The sequence below is a fragment of the Urocitellus parryii genome, assembly GCF_045843805.1.
Source record: "Urocitellus parryii isolate mUroPar1 chromosome 12 unlocalized genomic scaffold, mUroPar1.hap1 SUPER_12_unloc_3, whole genome shotgun sequence".
Lineage (NCBI taxonomy): Eukaryota > Metazoa > Chordata > Mammalia > Rodentia > Sciuridae > Urocitellus > Urocitellus parryii.
In genome coordinates this window covers 269,010-294,516 of record NW_027551760.1, presented here as the reverse complement: position 1 = coordinate 294,516, position 25,507 = coordinate 269,010, and the positions used below count along the sequence as shown (strand labels likewise).

The following is a 25,507-nucleotide window of genomic DNA, read 5'->3' as shown; positions in this document are numbered from 1 at the left end:
GAATATTTGGCCTTTCTCAAGAGCAGGCAGGCAGTTTTATATAATCCATTCACTCAACAGTTACGAAGGTGAGTCTTGGATACATCCTGTAGACAGCTCCGTGGCCAGCAGCCAGGGTGAATTTTCTTTACCATTCTAGGTCAGGTGCTGGGGATTCAAAGATAGAGCCTGCCTGTCTTCTTCCTCTGACAGATGCTGTGGCCTGAGGGGTGGGGGGGGACTACATCTGCAAAGTGCCATGTGGCTGTCTTCATGAAGAGTCAGGACAGAGAGGACGTGATCCGCTGGCCTTGAGAAGTTGAGGAGGGCTCAGAGGGGATGTGAGGTGGGGCCTTGGCGGGAACAATCAAAGGTGGGGCTGCAGATGTGGGATTTGGCCGCCCCCGGGGAGCTGAGGCCACACAGTTGGCTCTGCGGGCCAGCCTTGTGACTGGAGCATGATGTGAGCTCTGAGGCGCAGGCCAGCGTTCTGCCAGGTTTCCACCTTAACACACTGAGGAGACGGAAGTACTTTCTCACACAGCTTGTATTGCCAGAGGTCCGTGAGGCGAGGCCGCATCCTCTGAGTGGGGTCTCACAGGCGCCCATAAATGCACGGGCTGAGCCTTGCTCCTTCCTGGAGGTCTGGGGCTGCCCCTGCAGGTGGAGGTAACAGCTTTCCAACCTACCCAGGGTCCTTGGTGGGCTTGGAAAGGTTCACCTCCCCTCCGTCCTCTGCTGACATTAAGAGCCCTTGGGATTCCATGGGGCCAACCCACGTCATCTAGGGTGACCTCCCTATTTTTAAAGTCCCTTGATTAGGAACCTGAATTACATCTGTAAACTTCTCATTTGTCTGAAAAGAAATAGATTATACACTTCCAGGGATAAGGGATAGAATCCGTGGGGCTGTAATTCTGCCCATCTTTCTCTGACCTTGACTTGCCAGCCATCAGGACCTAGCAGATTCCTGCTGAACCATCCAGAAGGACAGTATGTGCCTAAAGGTGACAGAGCCAGTCACAGCCTCTCCAGGCCTCGCCCTTCTGTTGGAGGTGACCAGGGATTTGGTTGGTACGGGTGTCCAGCAACACTTGCCCTTGCTGGCCCTTGGTGGCATGGAAGGATTTATCATTATTTTAAATTCATAGCCAACATTAAAAGAAAAAAACTCAGGAACAGGATCATGAAAATTCAGATTTCTCCTGGTCTTGGTGGCACATGCCTATAATCCCAGCAGCTCCTGAGGTTGACGCAGGAGAATCAAAAGTTCAAAGCCAGCCTCAGCAAAAGCGAAGCTCTAAGCAACTTAGTGAGACCCTGTCTCTAAATAAAATACAAAACAGGGCTGGGGATGTGGCTCAGTGGCTGAGTGCCCCTGAGTTCAATCCCTAGTACACAAAAAATAAATAAACAAATTCACATTTCCATTTTCTCTTGAAAATTTAGCATTTCTGACAACCCAGAGTTCCAGGTCAGGATGGTACTGGGAAGCCCCAGGAAAAGAAAGGAGGACCCACATCTCTTTCCCTGGGGGTATCCCCCATAGGAGGCTGCACCCCATCTCTGGGGGACTCCACCAGGGCAGGACTGAACCAATATTTACCAGCGCCCAGCAGCAGCCGCCCCTGCGCATATATTAGCTCATTTAATTCTCCAAAGAAGCTCTGGAGGAAGGTTCCCTTCATATACCGCTGATCCCAAAGCAGAGCACACACAATGTCGCGCTGGGGCGCACAGTCTGCACACTGGGCCAAGGGCTGCTGACCAGGCCACCCGCGCGGTCCCCGCAGCCCCGCATGCGGTCCACCCCGCCCCGCCCTGGCCAGCGTGTCCTGGAAGGGGCCTCCAGAGCTCTCGCTGCTGGCTGGAGCAGCAACCGAGGCCTGCCGCCAGCCTGCTGGGGGCAGAGTCCGCTGGCGCGGTCCCGATGCTGGAGCATCCCTTTCTGGTGCCCCATAGCCGTGATGCCCCGGACCGGCCCAGCCTCGGGAGGTGAGTCGCTTACGTCTGGAGCCCCGCGATGAGCCTCTCGCCCAAAAGGTAAGGGGCGCAGTCCCCCGTGCCCGAGGGCGCCCTGATCCGGCTAAAAGCCAGCACCGGCTGCTGCGAACAAGGGCCCCTGTGGAGACATGGGACGGGGAGCCCCTCTGCTCCGGGCGCTTTCTCTGTCCTCTGCGCCCAGAGAGCCCAGGCTGCTCTGGAGAGCTGCGAAGCCGGAAAGCGCACAGTGGGCTGGAGGGCAGCCCTGCGAGTTGGTGGTCACTTGGAGCTGTCAAGCCTGTGCCACAGGAGAGGCCTCCCATCCGCAGGGACTGAGCTGGATTGCGTGGAGACCTGATTCCAGGTCTTGCTGGCCTGGCTCCAGAGCTGTGCACTGCACTCTGTACCCGCAGGAAAGCAACCAAGGTTCCCAGTGCAGGATGGGGTTTGCAGCCCTGGCTCTTCCTGGGCCTGCGGGACCCAGCTCCAGGGTGGGCTCTGTGTGTTTGCTGTGACAGACAGGCTCCTCTGGATGACTTGGAGCTTCCAAGCATCTGCTCTTAGGCTGCGTCCTTTGGAGGGATAAGAAACAGAGGGTGGAGAGAGAGGCAAGAACCCCTGTTCTGATGGAGCAGTTTCCAGATCATGGGCTGGTCTCCTCCTTGAGCCTCTGTAAGGTGGGATTGGTAAATCGCAGTCACCTTGTGGGATGACCACGCAGGTTGGGTCCAGCCCAGTGTCTGGCACACAGTGACGCTGGTCATTTCCTTCAGGCCATGCAAGTGTGTAGGAGGTCAGAGTGTCTTAGTCCTGCTTCCCATCTTTCCTGGGCTGGCCCTGTCATTCAACTCTGGGCTGAATGGCATCCCCTGCTCCCTTGCTTCCCAGTGGGCTAGTAGCCTGCTGGAGAGAGTCCACAGGGCCCTTATGTGTGGGGTGGAACATTGGGCTTCCCATCTGGCCTGCTGTTCTCCCACAGAAGTCAGGCCCCTTCCAACAGGTGCATTCTACTAAGTCCTCTCTGTGAGTGAGTGAGTGAATGAATGAGTGATCAGGCAAAGGACAGGAGGAGGAGATGGTTTCTTGGTTCCCAGTCTTGCCCTTGGTCCCAGCATCTACAAAATGACAGGCTTCGTTGTGATCATGAGAGCCTTCAGTGGAGAGAAAATCATTTTAGCCAGAGATGCTCGATGCCCTCCCTCTGTGTGTTTCATATTTCTTTGTCTAAATAAGAGACACATGCAAATGACTAATACTTTGAGAGATCAAGAAATACAGCTGGGCATGGTGGCACTGGCCTGAAATCGCAGTGGCTGGGGAGGCTGAGGCAGGAGGATCTCAAGTTCAAAGCCAGCCTCAGCAACTTAGCAAATAGAAGAAGAACAGAAAATAAGTCAGAGTCCTGGCTGACTCCAGTGTGAGCCGTTTTGTTTAATGCATGTCTACAGAAGCCAGAGATTTGGTGACTCCAGGTCTTTAAGAGACCTCCTCCAGGCAGCAGGCACTAAGGGTAATGCACCTGGTACCAACAGACAGTCCTCAGCAGAGCCCCATATTTTCTGAGGCGGCAGAACATCTAGATATGGGGAGGTGGGTGGCCAGTTGACTGGGTTTATCTTTTGTAAGTTAGCTTTGGGTCACAGAACAGGAAACTGCATAGTCCCTGAAAAATGCATCAGCATCCCTCCCTTTCAGAGTTGAAATACAAATATCCCAATGCTAGGGATTCCTAACCTCACTGTTGGTCAGACTCATTGGGAAGTTTTTAGGAAGGTACTTTGTTCAGCTTTGCCCCTGAGATTCTGATTTTACTGGTGAGGATGTGGCTCATGCCACCAGTAACTTTAAGGCTGCTGGGGGATTCTGAGGTGCAGCCAGGGCTGAGAGCCTGTGCCCCAAGCTGTTTCTTGTCAACTGTCCTCTGTGGTCACCTCTTGATATTTTGTGTGCTTCTATTTGAATGTTCTCACTCTTCAACTTTTTCATGCAGGTCTGTGATTACTCTGTCTTCAAGCTCTTGGGTCCCTGGTGTTACCTTATAGCCATTTGCAGAAAAGTTCGTGTCAGGGGAAGATGGCAGTTACCAGAAGCCTGCAGAGGGCTGGCCAGGGCTCCCTGGGCTCACCAGAGAGCAGTGTTGGTTTAATCTGCAGTGCCCTCAAGAGCAACATAAAACCAGCCAGCTAGGTGGGAATGATTCAGTGACAGAGGGGACAGCGCTTGTGATGACATGGAGGACATGTCCCTTGCCCTAAGAAAAGCACAGTCACCCACCTCCAGCTGTGTCATGGGGTTGATCATCGATTGCAAAAATGCTCACCAAGTCTTCTAATCCTTGAATGCAGGCCCCTTGGCAAGATGACTTTGCAATTCCTTTCCATACAGTTAGGGTCCATTTCTCCAGCCCTTGAACATGAAGTGGGCCATGGGACTTGCTTTGGCCAATGGGACATTAGCAGATGTCCACAAGCAGAGGTGTGTGAAGCCCATGAGTGTTGGTGCTTGCTCTCTCGATGCTCTGGATGCACATGGCCAAGAGATGTGAGCAAGATCCTCCTAGAACACCCAGTGCTCATGACCTTCAGAATCAGCTAAGTTGACTCCAAAAGGACTGCCCAGCTGACCCGCAAAACATGGGAAAATATGAAGTTCAGGTGATGAAGTATTGGGGCGAACAGCAATAACTAACCATAACACAGCCCCACCTCACCAGATGTTATCCATCTTTTAAATAGAAATCATAATTTCAAACTTTTGTGTAAGATCCAGTTTTGAAAAAAAATTGAATTAGTAGCCAACATCCTAAACACATTCTACAGGCCAAACAAAACATACCTTTAGACTGCACTTGGCCTGTGGGTTGTTGGTTTGCAAGTGGCTATGCTGAGGGACACGAGGTGTTTGTCCTAATGCCTGTTTGCAGTCACTCACTCACTCACCCTTCTTGCCAGAGTGGCCGGTGCCCTCCACCTGTGGCTGCTGTCTGTACAGGATGCGCACTGTACGGGCACTGCCCCAGCTTCTCCAGGTGGTCTTTCCATGTGGAAATGTGGGATCGCTCGTCCTCCAGGAGAGACTGCAGTGTGAGATGGAGTCCAAGGAAGGACAGTGGGAGGGCAGCGCCTGAGCATGAGATCAGGTGTGGAGGGGGGGCCCGCGGTGGGCAGTGGACAAGGAATCCCATCTGTTTTTTCCAAAGAATGTTGTTCCTGGAGGGAAAGCCAGGGAGAGAAAGCTGGAGAGAGGGGATTGTGGGGCCCCTAAAGGCCAAGCCAAGGATTTCCCACTTGGTTATCTGGGAAAGGAGAGTAGCTCTAAGGGAAGAGAAGTCACTGGCAGCTTTCGCACAGGGGGCCCTGGGAAATGGGGGCCTGCTCTGTTTATCCACGTGCAGGATGAGTTTATGGCAGGAGTGGAGTCAGGCAAGACGGGGCAAGACTGTTTGTAGTGACAGACGGAGTGTTGGCATTGGGAGGAAAAACCCAAGTGGAAGAATGTAAGTTAAGACGTGTGGGGACTTCTCTTGACCTTGAGATAGGGCTAGTTTTGCTGACTTTCTTATCTATATCATCAAGACATGTTAGTGTGTTTTCAAAGCACTTCCATCAGCAGCTTCCGATTCCCGGCTCCTGTCGCCTGCCTGCCTGACGGAATCTGGGGCTCGCGGTGGTCACTCCTAAGGCAAGGGAGACTGAAGAGGGTGTCTGCTGGGCGTTTGGAAGGAACGTCCTTGCTCTACCCTGAGAACCTCTGGAGTCATCTGTCCCTCCTTTCTGTGCTCTCCCCTCCCTTCTAAGGCTTACAAAGTTGGGTCAGGAGGGGAGGGAGGAAACACAACTGTTTAAAATCCAGTTTTCAATCTCGAGGAGAAGAGGAAACCTCACAGCTATGAGAAGAGGAGACAAGGGAGTCGGGGAGGTGTATCCCTCACGGTGCAGTGAGAACCAACTGCAGGAGGGAAGCTGCAGGGAAAGGCCAGTGCAGACCCTGCTTCCCACTGTCACTGGACCCTCAAGTCACATTTGAAGTTTAAAAAGCGGATCCCAGGTCCCGCCTCCTGTGGGTTCTGACATGGCTGGTGTGGGGTGTTCTTGGCACCAGGGTCTTTGAAAACTCCCCAGGGAGTGGACCCCTGCGGTGGGGACTGAGAACCCCTGTGTCCACTAGGGCCCTCTGTGGGCTGGTGCAGCCTGTATGAGGTGCCTCCAGGGGAGCATCTGTATTTGGTGGTTGCCATTTTCACGGTAGATACTGACAGTGGTTCCCAAAGGCTATCATTTGGATCAAGAATGTTCCCCAAAGTCCCATATATTAAAGGCTCCATCCTCAGCCTGTGACTCTCTTGGCAGGTAGTGGAATGTTTCAGAGGTGGGCTCCAGTGGGGGATCTGAGGTCATTGAGGGTGTGCCTTTGAAGGGCATATTGGGACCTGGTCCCTTCCTGGCTTTCTCTTTCTACTTCCCAGCTGCTGTGAGGTGAGTGGGTAGCTCTGCCATGCACTGCCTGCCATATTGTGCTGCCTCACTACAGGTCTAAAGCAACAGGTCAATCAAATGTGAACTGGATATGGAATCTGTGAGCCAAATAAACTTTTTCCTCTTTATAAATGAGCAACCTCAGGTCTTACAGTGGCAGAAAGCCAACTAATACACCATATGAACTTGAATATAAAGTGTTGGAATGGGGTGTCTAAGATAGGTCACATTCTTGGGTTGGATGAAAAGAATTTGTTTTCTGGGAAGACACAAATGGCTTTAGTGCAAGTAAGTGTGCTTACTACAGTTTATCTGCTGAGAACAACATTTCCCAAGTGAAATGGGCAGGAGAAAGAAGTCGCACAGTAACGGGAAGGAGGGAAGTAGGCCCAGAAGGCAAAGTAGAGGAGATTGCAAGTGGAGACAGGTGTCAGAAATGTGCCTCCTCTTAAGGCAGGGAAAGCCTCGAGAGCACTTCTGTGGGCTGTCCTGGAGCAGGCTTGGTGTTACAGAGCCTGAGCAGATCTTGACAACCAGGGGTGTCCGGATGGCCAGGGGCACTGGAGGAAAACCTGTGCTGGTCTCATTAAGGTCTATGGTCTGGATGATGTCTCAGGGAGATAACCCCCTGGCCTGGCTCCCAGGGATGGTGGGAGTGGTTTTCCCCATCCTCCCTCTGGAGGGCCTGTGAATGGTCTACATGAAGCTTAGGAGTGTCAAAGGGCTCCTGTCTCAGGGTCCAGTCATAAGGATGTTAATAGCTTCATTTTTTAAATTTCTTTTCCTGGGTGTCCATCAAATCCAGGCTTTGTACACGCTGAGCCCACACTCTACACCAAACCCTGCGTCATCTTCTCAAACCAGGAACAGCAGCAACTTTAAAAAGATATTGCTGTAAATACTTTTTGAAAAAGTCAGAATTCTTTGCTGCCCCAGTATGATCTTTCTGAGGTTTAATAGGCCTTTATTTTTTTTAAACATGTATTTATTTTTTTCTTTTTCTTTTTTAGGCATAAAAGACAGTAGAATCTATTTTAACATTTATATAAGGTAAAGAATTTTCTTAAAGTTGATGTGCATGCACTGAAAAAAGCTAGAAACAAATCAACTCTTATTGATACAAGTTGTTTTTACCTAAAACAGAATTCTAAGAGTATACTGGGAAACTCTTTATTGCTCAATATTAAAGATGCTTGATGGAAAAATAATTGATATTAATAGTTTTTCTATTAATATTTTATTAGATATGTTAAAGAAAAATGTATAATGTGTCAAAAACATATATAGTGCATCTTAGGTTTTGGTAACGTGCCCTGGTGAAGTGTCCGCCTGCCCTGGAATGCGTGAGACTCCAAAAGCGATCCATTCTTACAGCAGTGAATCCATCTCTAAGGATATGGTTCCGCATCAACTTTTAATTCAAGCATTTCTTTTCTGTTTGGATAATTTTTAACAGCTTTATAGAACTATGACTGACCATCTGCATACAGTTGGGAATCTTTTGACCCTATGAATACGTGATGCATTTTTAAGATTAACTTGCCTGACCAGTAAGAGACACCCATTCCAAACAGGCAGGAAGATGGCTTCTGTTTACAGTGGATAGCTCAGGCAGTCAATTAGCTTCTCAGACTATTTTTCTTTCTGAAGTCTATGGAAAGGGCTAAATAGCTGGTCAGTGTGTGTATGTTCTTATCTCATCGATGGAGAATCAGAATGTGAATCATCACACAGGGAGGCAGCAGTCCTGGTCCTAAGGAAAGGCAAACAAATTCTCTAGAAGCCCCTTTGGCTGGTCGGTATTAGACACTGTTTAAAATCTCATCACCCTTAGTGACAAGCAGGAGAACGTGCACGCACGTGTGTATGTGTTTGGGCGTGCGCATGCGCATGCTTACCTGCATGTCTTCTTTCCCATACCATTTGGAAGCCTGTGGGATATCTATGTCTTCTTTCATCAAGAAGTAATGCACTTTTTTAATCCTACAAAAACACTCATAGGGCCCCAAGATATTTATGTGTGCACGTGTGATATTCTTGTGTGTGTGTGTGTGTGTGTGTGTGTATAATATACAAAAGAATGTTGAGCTGAGCACATTGGCACACACCTGTAATCCCAGCACTTGGAGGCTGGGGTAGGAGGATTGCAAGTTCAAAGCCAGCCTCAGCAACTTAGCAAGCCCCTGTCTCAAGGCTGGGGGAGGGGAGGGGGACTGGGGATGTTGCTGAGTGGTTAAGCTCCCTGAGTTCCGTCGTACCCACCCCCATAAGAATATGTAATGCAACTATGTTTGAATAGAAAAAAAAATGAGTACTATCAGAATGATAAGTTGCTTGTTAAGAAGAATACAACTCTGTGTCCTGACAGGGGGATAAAGTCCAGAATATATTGGCTGAAAAGTGTCCACCATGAGTTACATGAAAGCCTTGTGACTGGTTTTCAGTTCCATGTATGTATAGAGATCTACCTTAAGTAGATTTGGAAGACATGGATAATTCACTTGTCAGATTTCACCTCAAAAATCCCTTCAATCACCCACCAAGTGGCTTAAATATAATTTTGGGTTTCTATACTTGGGTTTGTGTGCATATACTCATATGTATTTTTGGACAGATGGAACCTTTATTTATGTGTAAATATGCCACATAAGCCATGTACATATTCTGTTCAGTGCTTTCTTATTTTCCTTCCTCAAATGAGAACCTGTATTTGAGTTCTAGAAAATGCAGTGTGCACGTGGCCAGCTCTGCTGCAGGATCCTTGGTCCCAGAGGACCCACCAGGAAAGGCACCTATGGCTCTGCTGATGGTGGCAACCTCTAGGGAGCCAGGCTGGAGGTGGAGGGGCAGGGCTCCCCTCTGTGCCTGATGCATTCCCACAAGGAAAAAGCAGTTTAGTTCCTGTGCTGACGTTTTCTCCCTTCCAGAACCTTCTCTTGGAGCTGCGTATGTTTCTGATGCCCAGTACAACAGGAACGTTCCATTCCAAACTTCCCCTCAGGTTATCAGGTAATTTAATCATCCAGCTGTCCCACTTGTCCACCTTAAGTTCTAGAGGTTGAGACAAACCTGGAGGCATTCTTTCTACAGAAACTTTTCAGAGGGGTCTAGGTACTGCACATAATTTGGGTAAAACCCAAGAGTGTTGTGTTCTGCGGTGCTGGGAGCCCACCCAGAGACGGGGCTGTGCTAGGCAAGCGCTCCACCACGGAGCTGCAGCCCAGCCCCAGAGCCTGGTGGTTTGGGTTAAGTTCTAAGAGCACAGTGTCCCACGTGCAGGGAGCATCCGGTCAGTTAAGAGCAGATCGGGGGTAATGGACACCACCAAGGCCAGGAGATGGAGTGCCCAAGCTGGACGCACATGGCCACCTTTCTTTCTAGCCAGCGTTACCTGGAGTGCAAAAGAGGGCTTCTCTTTTCCCTTCTGTCACCTCCTAATGCTACCCACACATTCACTGCTTTCCTGGGAATCCAGCCTTTTCTATCTCCCCCTAAAGTTTCAACTAAGACCAAGCCCTTGGCTAGAGTAAGGAAAAACCCACTCTTACATCAGCGCTCGGTGTCAGTGTCTCCAAAAGCAACAAACACCTCATATGCCCAGACTGCAAGCAGGAGTGGGGGACTGTCCCACCCTGCAGGGATCTGGCGTGTGGCAGCCACTTCTGTCCTGAGTATACCGCGTTGAGACAGGCTGTGCACATTATCACATTGGACTCAGCTACGCCCACATGGCATTAGGTCACTTTAACTGAGGGTTCACCTTGTCAGTCTCTGGTTCAGAGTGTTCTCTTATTACTGTCACAACAACTCCGTGAAGAAGGTGCTAAAGCTGGCTCAAGACTGTCCATCAAGTGTGCTTTGAGATATGATCATCATCTTGATGTTTTCTGTTAGTGTTTTATAGTTTGAGCTCAAGTAATATTACCCCTGCTCCTGAGAACCTAAAGGGCATGTGACCCATCACGAGTCTTATTTATTTATTTGTTTATTTACCCGTTTATTTGGCAGTGCTGGGGATGGAACCCAGGACCTGGTGCGTGCTGGGTACTGCTCTACCACTGAGCTGCCGCCCCAGCCCCGGCCCCTGTTCGTCTTAGCACAGAAGTTTGAGTGTTATATAACTCCTGCTCAGTGGTTATAACCACCTTTACTGTTTTTCCTCTCCAGACTTTACTATTTTTATAATCACTGGGCCATGAGGATGGCCACATACTTCTTCATCTGTGTCAACCTCTCTCTTGCCCTGTTTGAGGAACCAGTGCTGTTTCTGCTACCGTTCTTGGTAAGCATTAGATAAAAGATGTTCAATCAGACCTTGTCACCAATGAGTGGGGCCCCTTGCTTCTCTCTTGTTTTCCTCAAATGTCAACAAATAGGAATTTGACTTTATTTTTTTCTTGCTGGGGCTTCAGAGAATTCTGCTTGTTGGCTAATGTGCCAATCATAAGGGATTTTGAGGGCAATGGAACTTCAGAATAAGCTGCTGAATTTGTAAAATGAATCAATTTTTAAAACCCGTCAATATGATGTCTCAGGGTAAGCTACAACAAATATATGTTTATTCAGTGCAACGTGTTTGTTTCCTTCAAGAAAATGTTTCCTGATACATATAGGCCAGGAGTCAAAACCTGGAGACTTTCTCAGTTGAGAGAAGCCAGGAACTTTGTGTTTCATTGGAGAGTTTCTGCCTAGCTCTCAGAAGCTGGACCTCAGTGACACGATCTGATAGTGGGTTTATTGGAGAATGTCCCCCATTCCTAAAATGATAGTATGGACCATATCCCACTAGGCCAAGGGTACTTTTGGCTTCTGCCTTCTATTTGATGATATTTTCCCCTCTCTGATCCCCCCAGCTCACTCTTGAAAGGCCTTCTGTTCTGCCAGCCATAGTGACATCTCCTGGCGGACATAGGAAGTCACAAATCTGGGGGACCCTCTCAACCAAACCTTGTTAATGCTGCCATTTATCACAGGGGCAGGGGTGCGGGCTCTGGAGGGCTGGGCGTCCTGTCATTTCTCCCATACCCTCTCCCAAGAGAGCAACAATGTCTCACACAGCCAGTTCCCACCTTCCATTCACAGAACTGAAAGTCAGGCAGATGCAAACCCCAATGCTAGCGTGGACCCTGGAAAAGAAGCCACCACTCCAGGTGACAATAGACTTGACTGGATGCTTGGGACTGAAGCAAGGCAGTTCTCACCCACCTCTGCACCCTCCTCATTTCCAGCAGGCCTCTGCCTGTGGCTAGGAGAGGAGTGGAGCTCTGTCCCCCACCTGGCCCCACTGTCTCAGCGCTGCTTTAAGGGCAAACTTGTAACTAGGTGAGTCCAAAGAGGATTATTCCAACTCAGAGTTTCTTTCCTTCTGAACCAATGCAGGAGATGTCCACTTTGCATTTCTGAGAAGTTCATGGTGTCCTAAGAACTCCACTTCACTTTGACTACTCAAAGTGGGGTCGCTTGGTCAGCAGCACCAGCATCCCTGCTCAGAGCTTGTCAGATACGCTGCCACTCAGAGGTGCTGGAATTTTGCACTGACAGAAGCCATGTTTGAAACAAGCCCCAAGGCCATACCTTCACACACCCAAGTTCATGTGCTTGTACTCCACACTGGGTTCCTCACCTTGATGCCCTTGGCCCATCAGGCCATATCCTTCTTAGTCTGTAGAGGTCTTCCCCGAGCAGTGTAGACATTCAGCAGCACCCATGGCCTCTACCTGAGCTGTGCACCAGCACCCCTGGTTTATGATATCACAAAAGGTCTCCAGGCACTGTCAAATGACCCAAGGGGAGGGGGAAAGTCACCTGTGTTGAGACCCATCACCTTCAGGGTCACTTGAGACCTTGTTACAAACACACATTCTCAGACCCCGCCCCAGATTGGCAAAACCAGGAACTCCAGTGGGGCCCAGGAAACTGGTTAACTCTCTGTGAGACACAGGCACTCTGAGGTGGAAGAGGACTCGGGAAAGGCCCTGCAGTGAATCACTATTTGGTGACAGACAAGTCACAGGGGCCACAGCATGACCAAGAGGTTGCAGGCCTTGGGTGATAAAGAGCCCAAAGCTGTTGACCCCTGGGAGGGTTTTGCAGCCAACACTTCCCCCTGTGCTATCTCCATGACCTTGGCCAAGTGACCTGATCTTGCAGTGCCTCAGTTGTCACCTATGGAAAATGGGGACAACCAAAGCACTGTTCCTCCTGCAACTATTGAGGGATGAGGAAGCTTTTATGATAAGGTGCTTAGAAGAGTGCTTGGCTCCAAGACCTTCGGACAAGTCAACTAACTGGTCTTGTCTTCACCATCACTGGCCTGTCTTGCCCCCGATTGTTGAGTCCCCTACAAGCCAGCCAGGCATGTGCTTCATTCTCTGCCACATCCTCAGCAGGGAGCCCTGGCCTGGCCTGGACCAGGCTCTCAATGAACATCAGTGGAGAAAGGCATTGCAGTGCCCATGAGGACATGAGGACACCAGCAGAAGCCCTGTGTCTCAGGGGCTTGAACTTTTCTGTGGATCCTGTATGTTCTGCAAAGGGACCCCAGCTTCCTAGATCCGATTCTATTAGAAGGTGTCTTTGCAAATGTGGCAACTGGGCAAAAGTGAGCTTCTCCATCCATGTGGATTAGACGGGACATCAGGTAGATCTGCAGGCATGCTCTAACCAACAGTCAATCAACACACGCTTAGAAAATCATGGAAAGACTAAAGATGGGGACGGGGTGCTTCACAGATGCCAGTCGTTTTCTTCCTCTAGTTCTAGGATTCTGTCTACCCACCTTCTGAAGTCAGTCATACAACTATCCCCATTTCAGATTTGCAAACACTGAGGTCCCAAGAGGTTACAGAACATGCCCAAGCTCATTGTCTAGTAAGCAGTGAAAGTGTTCTTCTCATGCTGGTGTCTGATTCCAAACCCACACCTGCCTTTCTTCCCAGGGCACTTCCTGGTCTGCACACAGGGATGACATGCCTTAAGATTGGGAGGACAATCCTAATTTCAAACCTTCTACCTCACGTTATGCTGAAGACAATCCTAAGCAGCAGAGCACGTGTCTTATTTGGTTTAAAAACTCCATCTTTGGTAGTAATGAGATCTCTCTGCCACAGTCCCACCAGACAGCCATTTGGGACCACAGGAGTGTGGAGAAAGAGTGACCACAGGAGTGTGGAGAAAGAGGACATAATTCAGGAAAGCGAAATACAAAGAAGCAAGAGCTGAATATACTAGAACAGACAGGACCAGCAGAGAGAGCCCAGCTGAGAGAGGCCTGGAGCAGGGCTGGGGTGAGCCAGCACATTCCACGGGCATTGATGAAGTTCTGCTGTGTGCCTGGCACTATGCTGAGAAGTAGACGCTGCATTGAGTACAGTCTCTAACCTTGCCCTGCTAAAGATCCCAGTCTGGGGATTTAAAGCTGGATGACATTGTCCAGCACTATGCCATTTCTTCACACCCCAGCTGACCTCCAGCCCCCAGCACCATGGCCCATTTGCCTACAGTGAAGGCCAGCAGCAGAATCCTGCCATGGCTGGCAGGAGTGGGTGGAGAACCCCCAGCTCTCTCACCCTGTAGGAAGGCTTCTATTAGTAGCATGATCTACATGGACCCCCAGCACTCCTTATCAGAACTGTGTTTAGTCACTCAATGACAACAACTGGCTGGTACACCCTGTCTTCCAGTTCCTAATCATTTCCTGTTCCCACCTGGAGTTTTCTAGCATCGCCTTCCAAGAAAACTACTTTCTAACAAATCTGGATCCCAGAGTCCCCACACTTTACCTCAGGGAAGCCAGAGCATGAAAGAAGGTTCTAGAAAGATGTACAGTGATCCCAGTCTATCTGGCCATTTTATGCCTAAATTTATAGTACTCCTTGGCTGCTCTGACTGCCCTGATAGGTTTAGGAGGAAAGACAAGCCATATTTTGGGATGTAAAATGCATTCAGGCCGAGTCACTTTCACACAACCTACCAAGTAGGGGTAGAATCTCATGAAATTTTAAGTACAACAGAATGCCAAATGACTACTCATTCCAGTGAAGACGTGCTGCAAACAAGACTTAGAAAAGTGTCCTCAGAGAAGATTCTGTCATTCTGCATTTGCTTCTGAAAGTTGAAGCACACAGTTCTAATGAGCCCAGGAAGACAAGGTTGATACCCAGTTGAGTTGGCATACGATGTGCCAGAGCTCAGGACTTCAGGGCTGCTGTCAGGTGGTTCCCGGGCTCTTCTGGTCCTCACCTTCACTCAGTGTCTTTTTGTTGGTGATGTAGTTCAGCAATGGATTATTGGCCCAGAGACTTGTTCAGTATTGCTCAGCAGTAGCAAAACACTGTCACCAGTGGTAGGTAGCCAACTCCAGGTGAGAAACTTGAAAGATGTTAATGCTCACAGCTTCAAACCGGCAAGCTGCCCCTCAGTGATCATGCTCTCTAAAATATACACCATGCTAAATTGTGTGGAAGAATTCTACGTCTAGCCAAACCACAGGAGCTCTCAAAAGCCATCCCAATAACATTTAGAGGATTCACTCTCCAAAGCAAGCTTGCCAATGCCTGAGTGCCCACACACTCTATTGGCACCAACCTCACCTCCTTTTAGAATGCACACATCCACCAAGATATCACTGCCTATGGTGGTTGAGTGGCCTTTCCAATGGACGAGGTGGATGTGAATGTAACACGTAAATGAATTAGCATTTACCAACAACTGGAAGAAAAAAATCCATTCTCTAAGATATGATGACAGAGCTGCTCTGTGATCTAGACCATCCCCCTCTCCTGCATCCTCTCTGTTTGCCTCTGCCTGGATGGACCTCCAACTCAGCCCAGAAGGATGTGTCCTTTCTAGTGAGAAGCCCTGTCATGGCTTCCAATTCCAGGCCCTGATTCCTGGTTAATGCAGCCAGAGCTCGCTTTCAAGGTAGCCTCTTCAGATCCCTTCCCTACCCTAACCACAGTGTGGGCTCTGACCCCACCCTTACTCTCTACACCACCATTCCACATTATTGTCTTCTTCTCCCTCATTGTGACCCAGGACTACCCATGACCATGACCAACCGCTGAACCAGGTGCCTCAGAGGGTAGAAATGACCAGAGATTGCTAACTTGAAGATTTCACAGATAGTTAATGAGACATCCTGACTAGTCAAATGACATAAGAGGAAGTCAATGAATTCTAACCTCAAGGGCAAATCCTACAGTACACTGGCTGTCAAGTTCAGCTGCACACTGGAGCCACCTGGGAGCTGTGCATAGTACTGACCGCTGGACCACCTACTGGCCCTGGGCTGATGGAATGGCTCTGGGCTAAGATGGGACACTGGGGTTTGTAAATTACCAGTTGAGTATAATATAAAGCAAACTTTGAGAACACTGCTTTTTCCCCACATGAAGAACTGTGTGCATACAGATGCAGAAGTACACAAATCTGCAGCATAAGGCTCCTTGAGATCCATAGATTAAATGCACTGCAATCACCAGCATCCTGGCTAGGAACACCACCAGCCTCCTATTTCCACCTTCCCAGGTGATCACAGCCCTGCCATCCAAGCATGGAGGAGTCCTCCCTGCTGAGAGATGTCAGTGTGGAGAATGGAGAGCCCCTCTCTCTTCGGAGTCCCTGCTTTGACAACAAGTGCACTGGAGGTTTGAATCAAGTGGGAGGCACATGGGCAGGCTCCCTAGATGAGGCCCTATCGAAGGGAATCTACATTTCCAATGGAACAGATGCTTCAGAGAGAAACTGAGAGTGCCGGCTCTGAGAAGCGGTTCCACTTCATGCAGCTTCAACCAGAAACAAACCTCAATGTGCTTACAGGGAACAAGACCGTTCCTTCAATTGGAAGCTGCCTGCACAAAATGCTTCTGTTCTGCACTTCCAAGCTTTCTCAGCCAGCACGTTCAGACGACATTTACAACCAAAGTGCAAATTGTGCTACCCAGAGATCCCTTGGGACACCACCAATATTCACGTGGAACATTGGATGGTTGACAAGATTAATGGCCCAGAGTTTCATTGAAATATTTTTCTCAAATTTTTTGAAAACTCACTGGAAACGAAGGTACCCATGAGCAACAAACTCTGCTTTATACAAGACACAGAAACTTCTAAGTAAAGCCCGTAACTGCTGGCTCTAAGAAGGATTCCAATTCTTACTAGTTCAACCAAGCCCAAATCCCAATATGCTCTCTAGAAACACTTTTACATCCTGCAATTGAAGCTGTTTGTACACCCTGCTTCTCTTCTGCACTTCACACTCTTCTCATTGAGCACATTCAGAGAACAGTTCAGGCTCAATATCCAAAGTGTGCTAGCAGGAGAGCCCTTGTACCTCGGAGCACTTGCTCAGATAGGAAGTGATAGGACTGATGGGTGGGTCAATACCTCAAAGATTCTTTGGAATCCATTCCTCAAACGGATTCTGAAAACTATCTTGAAGTTGCATGACCCTGTTTCCAATGACCTCTGCTTTATTGAGTGCATTGATGGTTCCAAGTGAAATGGTGCCATCAGCTCTGATAAGAGGTTCTGCTTCCTGCATGTTCAACCAAGGAAAACCCGCCACGTGTTCACTGAGAACAAATCTACTTTGTGCACAAACTTTTTCTGTTTGCCCCCTACAAATGCATCTCAGGATGCACATTCAGAACACATTTCCTGAAAAAAACATGAGAAAGTATCATTGCAAAAGTCCACTCTGGCCTAGCATCTCCAACATTGATTAGGAAATGAATTGCACAAGTTTCATCTTATCCCCTTGGTCTCCTTCTTCTAAAAACTCATTGAAACTGCAGGTACCTGACAGTAACCAACTTGCCATTGACCAAGAGCACAGTTGCTTCCAATGGAAACTGGGCCTGCCAGCTCTCAGAAGCCATTGGATTTAAGGCTACTTCAGCCAGGTACAAAGCTCAATGGGCACGATGAGAAAAAAGTCATTTCCTAATATGAAAGCTACTTGCCAAAATTCTTCTGTTTTGCACTTCCAAAATATTTTCAGGAAGCATACTCAGAGCACAGTTTCAGCCCATATGCAAAGAGTGCTAGCAAGAGAGCCCTTGGACCTAGGTTCAGCAACTGGAGGAGAACTGTGGGCCCACTGGGAAGAGCAGTTCCCCAAGGTGGATTGAAATCCATTGCTCAATTGTTTGTCACAGAATTCACTTGAAATCCAAGTGCCTGCCTGCATTGAACTCGCATTGACCAATTGTACAGACGCTTCAGAGGGAAACTGCCACCTCTGAGAAGCGGTGGTTCTTCATGCTAGTTTAAGTAGTGACAAACCCCAATGTGCTCACTGGGAACAAAATGAGCTCCTGAATGTTGAAGCTGCTGAGAGACTGCTTTACTTTTGTACTCCCAAACTACTCTCAGCAAGCACATTCAGAGCCGAGGTCAGGCCCAAAATACAATGTTGGCTGGCAAGAGAGTCCTTGTGCCCAGGATCACCAATTTTGAGAAGCCAATGAGGACTGCTGAAAAGATCAATTCCATGAAATTCCATGGAAATCCACTCATCAGACCTTTCTGAGAACACTTAAAAGGAAGGTTTCTGCATGCAAGGAACTCTGGGTGATAGATGGCAATGTTTGCCAAATGCAAACATGCCTACCAGCTCTGAGAAGCCATTCTCATTCACACTGCTTCACCTAAGGAAAAATCTCCATGTGCTCAATGAGAACAAGTTAGCTTGTGCTACTTGAAGCTGCTTCTGCAAACAGCTTCACTTCTGCACTTCTAAACTGTTCTCATCAAGCACATTCAGAGCACAGTTCAGGCATGAAACACAAAGTGTGACAGAAAGAGATCACCAACTTGCAGGAGGAAAGAGGACCAGCTGAGAAGGTCCGTTCTCCAGAGTCTCACTGACATCCATTTGTCACACTTGTTTACAACATACAGTTGAAGTGCAGGTGCCCACATGAGTGAACTGTTTTGGATCAACGGCACAAAAGCTTCAATGTGAAAGCATGCCTGTCACCTGTAAGAAGCAGTTTTGCTTTCTTCTAGCTCACACAGGAAAAACACCATGTGCCCACTTACAACAAAGTTAGTCCTGCAAGTTGAAACTGCTTGCAGCAAATGGCTTCCATTCCCCACTTGCAGCCATCACTGGTTGACAGATGGCACAGAGGCTTCAATGTGAAACCGTGAATGCCAATCATTACAAGTGCTTCTGACACTCTAGTTCAACCAGGGACAGCCTAAAGTGCTCAATGAGAACACACTTTGTTCCTGCAAGTGGAAGTAGCTTGCACGAACTGCTTCAGTTAGAAAATTCCAAGTTCTTCTAGCAACCACATTCAGAGCACAGTTCTGGCCCAATAGAAAATGGGTCCTACCAAGAGGATCCCGTATCTATGATCACCTTCATAAGGTAGCTTCCCAACTTCTGTGTGGAAGTGTGTTTCTCCTTGGCCCTTACACTGTTGTGGAGACCACTAGGAGTTCAGCTTTGTGCAGGATCATCTGACCTGGACTTTTTGCAAGACCTGTACAGCCCTCACACATGCTCAGATGCTACAGGACTTTTCAGACCAGTCCAGACAACAGTAGGCATCCATTCATTGTCTGCACTCTACAGATTCCTAGATGCACGACATTCATTAACATCAAATGCAGAATTTTCATCAAAAAGTAATATATATATATATATATATATATCATTCCAATCTGAATCAAGAAAATCAGAAATATCCCCAAATCCAAAGAGTGGATCCCCATTGTGATGCTACAAGTTGAAAATTCCACAGCTGACCTCATGGGATGGTTCACAGTCAAAAGACAGCTGCATGAAAAATATTACATGACCTTCCTGCTATGTGAAAAGTGGCATGTGAAGTACACATGCATGTCTTCCTCAGACATGGGTTCATTTGCAAGACACCTTGTGCAATTGAAAATACTCCAAAAGGGGAGAAATCAGAACCATGTCTCCAAAGTATTTCAGCAGAGACCAACTCCATCTGTCTATCTATCTCTCAGTGAGTGTGTGTGCTCTTGTGTGTGTTTGTGTGTCTTTGTTTGTGTTTGTACCATCATAGCTGATACTTCATTGCCCCCATTGGAAAACTGACTCAGATAATGCCATCTGCCAAACTCCTAAAAACCAAAGTTCTTGCTGATAGAATGAAACATTCCTTCCTGTTGGTTTGGATGTGTCCTTTAGGAATCACTGCTACATTTAGTATACTCAAATCATCACAGTAGATCAGGTAACAAAAACATATATATTTTAAAATAATAATATATTAATGGAAACAACAAATACAGGATAGAGTAACAACTGTGTTACTAAACAAGGTCAAGGACAATGGCAAACTATAGATTCAAACTTTGAAGAAAATAGTAATCAATGTAAATATTCCTGGGCTGCCTCAGCCCCGCCCAGGCACACAGCAGCAGAATGGTTTTGCAAGCATCCTCAGGAGGGCTGGAGCCTTCTTTCCAGGACGAGAGGGAGGTTGAGGCTGGATCCACCCATCATTCTTTTGGGAGAGGCTCCTTTTCCTCAGCACAAAGTTGGATTTTTTGTGAGGATTCTTGGCATAAAATACGTTGGCCTCTGCTGGAATCCTCAGCTCTGGGGAGAGAGGGGTGTACAAAAAGAAGGTGGCACTCAGGAGGTGCTCCCTAGGACACGCCAACATCTGAGAGCCTGTGCCAGAAAAGGCCAGAGCCACACACCTGAGAGCTCTCCAATTCAGCACCAATACCAACAAAGACAGCCTCCACAGTCCTCCCTGAGGAAGAACTAGGCAGAGCACTTCAACAGACCTAATGTCTGTTCCTACCAAAGGCTTTGGACTCCAGAATATCTCAGGTCCTCTTGCATCTGCCAAAGCACACCACTAGGGTTTGCATCTGAAATCTCCCACAAAAGGCTCCTGTGCCGAAGATTCAGTCCCCACATGAGCCATCTTCATAGGTGGGTTTGGAGGGAAGCATTGGATGGTGAGTGCTCTGATGTCAACATGAAATTCTCATTCAAGATGAATACACTACTGGGGGGTGGGAGGGACTGGAAGAAAGGTTGAGCATGGTTGGAGGAAGACCTAAACAGGGTTGTGCCCTGGGCAACAGTACCTTGTTCCTGTTGGCTCCACTGAATCCTCATTCTCCAAGTAGAGGTCCTCCCTCTCCATCTTTCTCTCTCTCCCTCTCTGCCAGCCTCGTTCTCTCTCTCCCAGTCTATGCCTTTGTGGCAAGGGCTGAGGAGCTCTCCACTGCCACACACTAGAGCTTTATGGACAGCCTCAGTGCACAACCAAAGAGAAAGCTATGAAACCCAGAGAAAAGGCCTAGGATTCCTCCTCTGAGTTATTTTCCTCAAGTATGGCCACAGTGAGGACAGGCTGACCAGCACGGATACCACGTTAGAGCCATGCTTCTGCGTTGGTGGAGCCCGCCTCCATGTGAACCAGGCTTCTGAGAATGGAGGCCACATTCCAAATACTGCCCTACTGAGAACAATGGTTCCAAAGACCAGCAAAGGGACTGCTTCCCTCCAACATGGTGTATGGCCCAGTGGTGCCATGACCCCGAGTGGGGGAATACAACAGCCGCTTCTCCTTCCTCTGAACATGTGTTTCCTGTCGCCCTCCTCTAACCTAGAGCCTGTTCTCCATCCCTTCTGGGTTGGATGTGGAGATCTCTGCTATGAATTTCTTAGGCTACCAAGGCCCCAGGCAGACTTCCTCTTCCATAGACTCTACTAACCTAACAGTAGGTTAAGATAGGAGACAAGTGATCCTAGAACTCATAGGGATGGTGGTCTTCAGGGTACATAGGCTGGGATAATGGCTGCTGTGGTGTTTGGCTCACAAAAACCAACCAACCAACCAACCAACAAAAAAGCGCTGGCATTATTATCAGATGAGCTCTGTGGCTAAGTGCTCAGGAAGCCCTCATCTGACTTTAGTTAGGGATCACAACCTGGCTATTGTGATCACTCCTTGCCTAGTGGACTCAGGTGCGTAAGACCATGGAATTTATGCAAAAACAGATGATTCAGGCTGTCTCCCAGGCTGTGTTTTCTTCCCAATTTCATCCTGTTACTGCTTGCTAGAATCCTGGCAATGCTCTGCCCAGGCAGTGGTTTTTTGGTCACACAGAAGGCTTTCAATAGTACTGCTTCAGTCCACAAAATGCCAGTTCCCTCTTTAGCCCATGCATTCCCATGTTCCTTTGAAACCACTCCTATCCCAGACCATGAAAACATACTGCTCCTGGAGAGAGGCTTTCCTCCTCACTCCTCAAAGATGTCAGCTTTGGATGCCTGTTCATGTCCAGGGGAGGGCACCTGGTGGGGAGCCGCAATATCCACTGGGGTATACTATTGGACCTCAAGACCTTCCACCAGCAGAAGTGCAGTTGGCTTTGTGCACGAACCCAACACACCTGTTGGAGTGTTCTTGGGGGTCAGAGACTACTCTTTGTTGCTAAGAGTTGACCTGAGTCCACATCCTGACCCTTGCTCTCTGCTATCTGATTGTCTCACTTACTCTGACGGCGAGAGATGATTTGGCCCAGCTCATAATCCTCTGGATTCTCCTCAGTAAGGAAGTGTAGGTCGAGGGCGCTGCGGATGACAACAGGAGCCCTATCCTGGCAGGTCACCTGGAGCAGCATGGGAGACAGGCCTTCAGGAAATGGGCCTTGAAGTGACTACTCAAGGACAGTGGGCAGGGGCATTCTGGAGGCACCTCCACTCTAAATACAAGTGCAACATCCATGACCCTACTACCTGAGGCTGACCTCCTGCTCATCGTGTGGGCTCTTCCCACAGGCTACTAGCCCAATCCTTGTACATAGGACTTCCTGGGCCTGCCATTGCTCTTTGTGGAGCTGCACTCCTCTCGGAGTGAAAGGACCCCACTACCTGCATACAGATGCAATCTCATCCCACAAGTTGGGAGGAATGGGACAATAGCCTCCAAGATCCCAGGTATGCCCGAGGATGCAGGCGGCATTGGGAATGGCCTAGGCACAAAACCTAGAGGCTTTGGTCTGGATTGCCAGGGCCAAAAACAGACCCAGGAACATGACCACACACAGGAGTGCTGAAAGATAGCCACGAGAGCTCCTGGCCTCCAGAGGCTCAGTGCTGGCTGGGATGTAGGAGGGCACCTCATCCGGCAAGGGTGGTCATTGGGTTACCTGGACATTTAGTGTGCTTGCTCCACATCCATATCGACTCTGCAGAGAGACTCTCTCAGCTCCTTGTTCAAGGAACACGGAGAACCTCACACTGCTGTCCTCCTCCATAGACGTCAGCATCCCATACAAGGGAACCTGCAACCTAGTTCCTGTCCTATTCTCATCTGTCACCCATACCTGTCCCTGCCCTTCTGGACTGCATGCTGCCACCTGACACACAGACTCCCTCAGACATGGCAGTGGACAAGCTGCTGCACTCGCTCATCTCAGCTCCAGCCCTTCAAACTGACCTCTCCCTTCTTGATTCCCATCTATCCTCCTGATCATCCAGAAGCTCCAAATTCAAGAGGGCATGAGTAGTCCATGGTATTGGACCAGTGTCTGCTCCCCACCCAGGTGTAAGCACCAAGGGACACCCCTGCTCCCAGGCTTACCAGAACACTCTTGGCCATCTCTGGACTTTGTGTTTCTAAGTGGACACGAATTAAGCAGGTGTCTCCCACCTGCTTGTGGGAAAGCGGCCTGGAGGACTTGCAGGTTGATTCTGAGAACTGTGGGGGATGGAACATCAGCAAACCCAGAAAGAGAAAGCCACCCCAGACTGTCAGTTGGCTCTATGGGCTTCCAGCAAATATGTCCAGGTGCTGAGGCTTCTTATTTCCTCAGGTCGGAGTGGAATGGCAGCACATGCACAGCTTGAATAAGGTAGGTGTTTACCTCCTTTCCCTTGACCTGGGGGCGTTTCCTCACGATGAAATATTGTACTCCCAGATTCATGGACAGACACACGAGTGAGTGGTCAGAGACCTTGATTTCTGCAGAGCGAAGTGGAGAGAATTGTTAGGTGGCACTCAAGGATTATACCACAAAACACCCACAACCCCTGAGAGTCTCCGCCAGGCCCATCACACTTTGGTATTTTGGGGCCAAGGCCCACTTTCTCTTGGCTGTCAGTTATCCTGAGCCCACTGTGGATCATGTCTCCCCACTGTCTGATTGTCCTACTTACTCTCATCCTCAGACATCATATACAGCAGCTCAAAGTTGTCCACGTCCTCATGCTGCAACAAATTTTGGTCCAAGGCCCTGCGGATGAGGCTTGTCACCGTCTCCTGAAAGGTCACCTGGATCAGGGTGGGACAAATGTCATCAGAGAATGGCTTTTAGAAGAGCTACCCAGAAGACTGTGGTCAAACATTCAGGAGAAATCTCAGCTACATATACAAGGGCACAATCTTGTTATCCTGCTACCTGAGTGTGTCCTCCATATACCACCTGGGTTCTTGCAATGTGCTACTAGAACAATCCTGGTACAAATATCTGCCTGTACCTGCCATCTCCCCTCCCCCTGGGGAGCCACATTCCACTCATGTCAAAGGACCAAACTGCCTATGCACAGACACACTCTCATCTCACTGAGATGAGAGCAATGGGCCAGGGATCTGCGCACCAAGTGTGATCTGGGATGCAGGCTGCCTTTGTGGGTGGAAGAGGCAGATGCACTGAAAATTTGGGTCCTGACTGCCACGACACAAAACAGACTCAGATACAAGAGTGTGCACTTGAGTGCTTCATGATAGCTTTGAGAGGCCCTGGCCTCTGGAAGCTCGGTGCGGGTCTGGTTGTAATGATGTACTTGACTCAGCACTGGCAGTCACTGAACATGTCTCCTCTGCAGCTGGACACCTGCAGCATTAGCGTGTCTACTGCACATCCATAGAAATTCTGCCAAGAACCCCTTTAGCTCCGTATTTACATACATGCAAAGCCTAACATTCCGAAGCTTTGGCATGACCCCCCAGGTGATCCCGACCCCAAATTCCTACACCTAGTCATGCTAAGGAGGTTCTCTTCCCTGCCACCAGGAACACATCCCCTCCTACACATGTGACAAGTCACTGCCACCTCCTCTGCTCCAACTTCACTCATTGAGAATACCAAGTTCTAGGCACTGCAGCCTGCACCCTGGACATATCTCTGCCTTCATCTGTCCACAGCACTTCCGTCTGCACTTCTGGCCTGCAAAACCCACAATACACAGGCCCACTCACCACGGAAGCTGGGCATGCTGATGCTCTCCCTCCTCAGGTCAAGCCCTTAAGACGGACCTCTCTCTTCTTTATTTCCCACCATAGCCCTGGGGTTGGCTGTGTCTCCTGCCTTCCACTGTGTGGACACCCAGGAGGCAGCCCTGCTGTCGGGCTTACCGGGATGCGCTTTGTCTCCCTCAGGCTCTGTCCCTCTAGGAGGACGTGAACAACGCGGCTGTCTTCCACCTGCTCGCTGGAGTGAAGCAGTGAGGAGCTGCTACTGGTGACTTTTCTCATGCAGCACTCATTGCTTTGGGTGGCCTGGGGCAATGATCCTGCAGCCACTGCAGAGCTGCTGCTCACAGCTGCTGGGGTCCTGGATGCCACTGCCACAGAAGGTTCCAAGAACTGTGGGGGATGACAACATCAGCAAAGCCCAGCAACTGCACCCCACCCAGCCTGGCAGTTGGCTCTGTGGGCATTCTACAACATCCATCCAGAACCTGAGGTTCTTGTCCCCTTGGAGGATGTGGAGTGGCACCAGGAGTAAAGACTGAAGAAGGTGGCTGTTTACCTCCTTTGGTTTGACCTTCAACGACTTGCTGGCATCTGTTTCTCGAAGAAGAAAGTCATAATGCACTCCTCCAATCAGGCCGTGATAGACTTTCGCATCAGCAGGGACCCTCAGCTCTGGAAAGGCAGGGGCAGAGGCGTGGTAGGTGACACTCAAGGAATACACTACCCAACATCCCCCACAACTGAGAGCCTCTGCCAGCTCAGGTCTCACACACAGACCTGAGAGCCCCCGAATCCAGCTTCTGTTCCACCAAAGACTCCCCACTGATTAATCCCTGAGGACCCTCTATGCACAGGAGGTCC

The 25,507-nt window shown here is 49.1% G+C and overlaps 1 protein-coding gene across 1 annotated transcript; it reads right to left on the bottom strand.

Annotated features, from left to right (window-relative positions):
• Positions 1-1,983: 1,983 nt before the first annotated feature.
• LOC144251276 (uncharacterized) lies at positions 1,984-25,241 on the bottom strand. The gene is made up of 8 exons (XM_077794319.1): positions 25,203-25,241; positions 24,806-25,036; positions 23,608-23,722; positions 23,316-23,413; positions 23,033-23,149; positions 21,944-22,058; positions 4,902-5,085; positions 1,984-2,101 (listed from the first exon to the last, which is right to left on the bottom strand). The coding sequence occupies exons 2-8, from the start codon at positions 24,923-24,925 to the stop codon at positions 1,984-1,986; spliced, it is 867 nt and encodes a 288-aa protein (XP_077650445.1). The 5' UTR covers positions 24,926-25,036; positions 25,203-25,241.
• Between the last annotated feature and the right edge of the window lie 266 nt (positions 25,242-25,507).

What these genes read in the sequence shown, in the direction of transcription:
- LOC144251276 (XM_077794319.1), bottom strand. Translation starts at nt 24,925, where the DNA reads ATGAGAAAAGTCACCAGTAGCAGCTCCTCACTGCTTCACTCCAGCGAG. An exon ending in AATCATCTCTCGCCGTCAGA is followed by an intron (nt 5,086 to 21,943) that starts GTAAGTGAGACA and finishes TCTCATGCTCAG; the next exon opens with GCGCTGCCCTCCCACTGTCC. An exon ending in CGGCCACTCTGGCAAGAAGG is followed by an intron (nt 2,102 to 4,901) that starts GTGAGTGAGTGA and finishes ATGTCTCCACAG; the next exon opens with GGGCCCTTGTTCGCAGCAGC.